The 3397-nt window shown below is 59.4% G+C and overlaps 1 protein-coding gene across 1 annotated transcript; it reads left to right on the forward strand.

Moving 5' to 3' along the window:
- The first annotated feature begins 1358 nt into the window (after positions 1-1358).
- Positions 1359-3397, forward strand: LOC114629070 (small integral membrane protein 29). Its single transcript, XM_028777073.1, has 5 exons — positions 1359-1410; positions 2376-2550; positions 2701-2726; positions 2889-2994; positions 3118-3397. Exons 2-5 carry the CDS (start codon positions 2440-2442, stop codon positions 3181-3183), a joined length of 309 nt encoding a protein of 102 aa, XP_028632906.1. The 5' UTR covers positions 1359-1410; positions 2376-2439; the 3' UTR covers positions 3184-3397.

Below are 3397 nucleotides of genomic sequence, written 5' to 3' on the forward strand. Positions count from 1 at the left end.
AAGTAACTCACTCACAACAACCTGATAGACAGGAAGTAGCAAGTGAGTTAGTTCTGGGTACCTCACATCTGCACCTTGGGAATTCTCTGCAAGAATAGGGCACCTAGGCTGCCCCATGTCCTCATTACCAGCTGACTAGCTTGGGAGGCTTTGCCTCAGGACCACCAGTCTTAGGTGGCTTTCAGCCGAAGCAGGGGAGAAGAGGCCTGGTGCAGGACTATTGGTTTATAGACATAAACTATAACACCCAGAGTACGTGTAGGTTTCATGCCGTGAATATACGACCTGCTGGTGTGATGGCCTTTAATCCCAACACTCTGGCAGGTAGAAAGGAGAGGCGGATGGAGGTGAGGAGGAGGAAGGGAGGGGAGAGCAGGAGAAATGGTGGGAGGGAGAAAGAGAGCTAGCTCAGTTGGTAGAATGCTTGGCTAACATTCAGGAAGCCCGGAATCCCAGCATTTAGGAGGTGATCTGAAGACAGGATCAGGAATTCAAGATGTCTGGGATACATGAGACAGAGGGGAGTGCTCTCTCCCCTGGCATGGTGATACACGCCCACCCAGCATCCAGGAGGCTCACACACACAAGCACAGCGAGTTCCAAGCCTACCAGGGATAATCACAGACTTTACCACAGACAAAAAAGAAATTGTTGCATCCCATGTCGACTCTTAAGTTCTTGCCTGCATCACCTGCTCTGCCTAGTGTCCGCGGGGCACAGAATAGGGGGTTGCATCCTCTCGAAATGGTTGTGAGCCACCTCATGGGTGCTGGGAACCCAACCGGAGTCCTCAGTGAGAGCAGTAAGTCCTCTTAACCGCTGAGCCATCTCCCCCCACCCCAAACGTGATCTTACTCAGATTTCTCCAGTCTGAGTAACATTAATAGTCAGACCATGACAGCTTGGGGACAGGCTGACCAAGCTGCCCGTGAACCAAGCAAGCGGCACCCCGTTGCTCCATCTGTGCCCCCACCACCACCGGGAAAAGAGCTCCGAGGAACTTAACATTCGGGCCACAGGATGTCTTACGCCATCATTTCAGCTTCACGACAACCTGCTTTGAAGAAGTGGGGACAGAAAGGAGGGTGGCCCTCGGCCACCGCCTCTACCCGCGGACAACCAGTCGCCGGGATCCCGCGGCGACCACTCGCCGCGCCCGCTCGCGTGTAGCCGGGAAAGCTCGCCGCCCCGCCACCTTCCCGCTGCGCGGCCCTCGGTCGCCCCCTGCTGCCGCGGCGTGGACCCTGCGGGCCCCCGTCTGGCCCGCCCACCCGCCTCCGGATTGGCCAGTATGCCAGACTGGGGCGCAAAGGCCCCGCCTTCCCTCCGGGTTCTTTGATCACGCGCCGGAGGGCTCTTCCGGGGCCGGAGCCAACCCGAGGTGTTGCTGTCAGGGCTGCACGGCGGGAGGTAAGGCATGGCCGGGTTGGATGGGCAGCAGCGCGCCCGCACGGAGCAGCTTGGGGTGCCGGGGTTCCAAGGTACCCACGCAGGCTTCGGCCCCTCGACTCCCCCCCAGTACCCCCGAGCCTCCCCGCAGCGTGGAAACCATCTGCCCGCCAAGGCGAGCCAGCATCCTAAGAGCGGCCTCATACCTTTCCGGTTCTGGCTTGCCTGAACCCACCCCCACCCCCCCCATCGGCCTGAGACGGGGAGAGCTCGCGACAGGGAACTGGCAGAACTGACCCACGGACATGGGGCAGTTAGCCCGTCCCTCTTCCTCTGTCGGAGAGTCCGGGACAGGAACTTGGGCCATCTCGATGCCGCCGCCCAAGGATGATCTGGTTTCTGTGGATGGGGGCGATCCTCTCCACCTCTGCCCGTCAGCCCCGGCCGGGAGGGGAGGGACATAGGCGGAGCCCCGGGCGTACTAGAGGCAGGTGACGTCATCTAGATCAGATCCTGCCCGTCTCTACACAATGTCCACACTCGTACCTGAGCCCCGATGCTGAGGACCGCGTATAGGGTTACACCGGGGATGCAGGCCTGCGGCTGCTAGCGTGGGAACGGAACCAGAACCCCTTCCCATGATCCTAACTCACCCCTCCACCGCACCGCAGGCCCTGCTCTCTCTATTTCCATCCATCTAGCTCTGCACCTGCACCTAACCTTTCCCCAAGCAGTTGACACCCTGCAAATGTCTACCAGGCATCTGAGTTAGGCCACACCCTCTCGTTTGTAGGCGCTGGGCAGAAAACAAGCCGGCCTGGCTGGCATCTGGTCCTGTCCTTGGTGCTCAGAGCCAACGGTTACCTGGCTGGGGTCATCCCAGTGTCTGGCTTTCAAGTCTCCCTGGATTTCCATTCCAGGTCTTGGGGAGGGATACAGGCCTCCTTGTCACCATAACACTGATAACCTCCCTTCCTCCTCCCCAGGGAGCCCAGGGGAGGCGCCCTCCACCGCCCATGCAGCCCACTCAGCCGTCTGGCCACTGATGTCATGAGTAACACGACAGTGCCCAATGCCCCCCAGGCCAACAGTGACTCCATGGTGGGCTATGTGTTGGGACCCTTCTTCCTCATCACCCTGGTCGGGGTGGTGGCGGCCGTGGTAAGGAGCCCTCACATCAGACTTGCCTGGGGCGGCTGGGCCTGGTTTGGTGGGCACAGCATCTCAGCTGTCATTAAGGGTGTGGAAATGGGTCCCCAGACTGGCCATGATCACCTCCCCAGCCTCCACAGTCCCGTGTCTCTGTTACAGGTGATGTACGTGCAGAAGAAAAAGCGGTGAGTGTCCTAACTCCCTGGTGCTGTACCCTCTACCCTAGCAGAAATGGTTTCTTTTCCGGCCCAAGGGTATCTCTGGTTTGAGGGGAGTAGACACCGGGTTCGAGGGCCAGATAGTACAGGGCTGGGGTGTGGGCTCAGCCCTGCCCTCCTGTTCCCCAGGGTGGACCGACTTCGCCACCACCTGCTTCCGATGTATAGCTATGACCCTGCGGAAGAGCTCCACGAAGCCGAGCAGGAGCTGCTGTCGGATGTGGGAGACCCCAAGGTGAGTACATCCCTGGGTAAGAACCAGGTTGCAGCAGGAGGCCGGTCCTCCCTCACTTTTGAGCTGCCAGGCACTCCTAACAAATGCAACAGTGAAGCAGCACCGGCTCGTTCTTCCCGACAGGTGGTACAGGGCTGGCAGAGCGGCTACCAGCACAAGCGGATGCCCCTGCTGGACATCAAGACATAACCATCCACGCCCCGCTACCCACCCAGATAGGTACGTGGTGTCCGTTCTGAGCACCTATAGCTGGCCCGGAGCCAAGCCTGCGAGGCGCCAATGGGCCGCCCTCTCCCTTTGGAGTGGGTAGCAGCTTTGCTTTCTCCAGCCTATTCCCATGGCGACGGGCCCAGATGTATAGTTGTGTATATTTTGTAAATAAAACTTTTGTGGCTTCAGGGTA

This window comes from Grammomys surdaster, unplaced genomic scaffold (assembly GCF_004785775.1).
Source record: "Grammomys surdaster isolate TR1022 unplaced genomic scaffold, NIH_TR_1.0 277, whole genome shotgun sequence".
Taxonomy (NCBI): domain Eukaryota; kingdom Metazoa; phylum Chordata; class Mammalia; order Rodentia; family Muridae; genus Grammomys; species Grammomys surdaster.

What these genes read in the sequence shown, in the direction of transcription:
- LOC114629070 (XM_028777073.1), top strand. Translation starts at nt 2,440, where the DNA reads ATGAGTAACACGACAGTGCCCAATGCCCCCCAGGCCAACAGTGACTCC. An exon ending in TACGTGCAGAAGAAAAAGCG is followed by an intron (nt 2,727 to 2,888) that starts GTGAGTGTCCTA and finishes CCTGTTCCCCAG; the next exon opens with GGTGGACCGACTTCGCCACC. An exon ending in CGGATGTGGGAGACCCCAAG is followed by an intron (nt 2,995 to 3,117) that starts GTGAGTACATCC and finishes TCTTCCCGACAG; the next exon opens with GTGGTACAGGGCTGGCAGAG.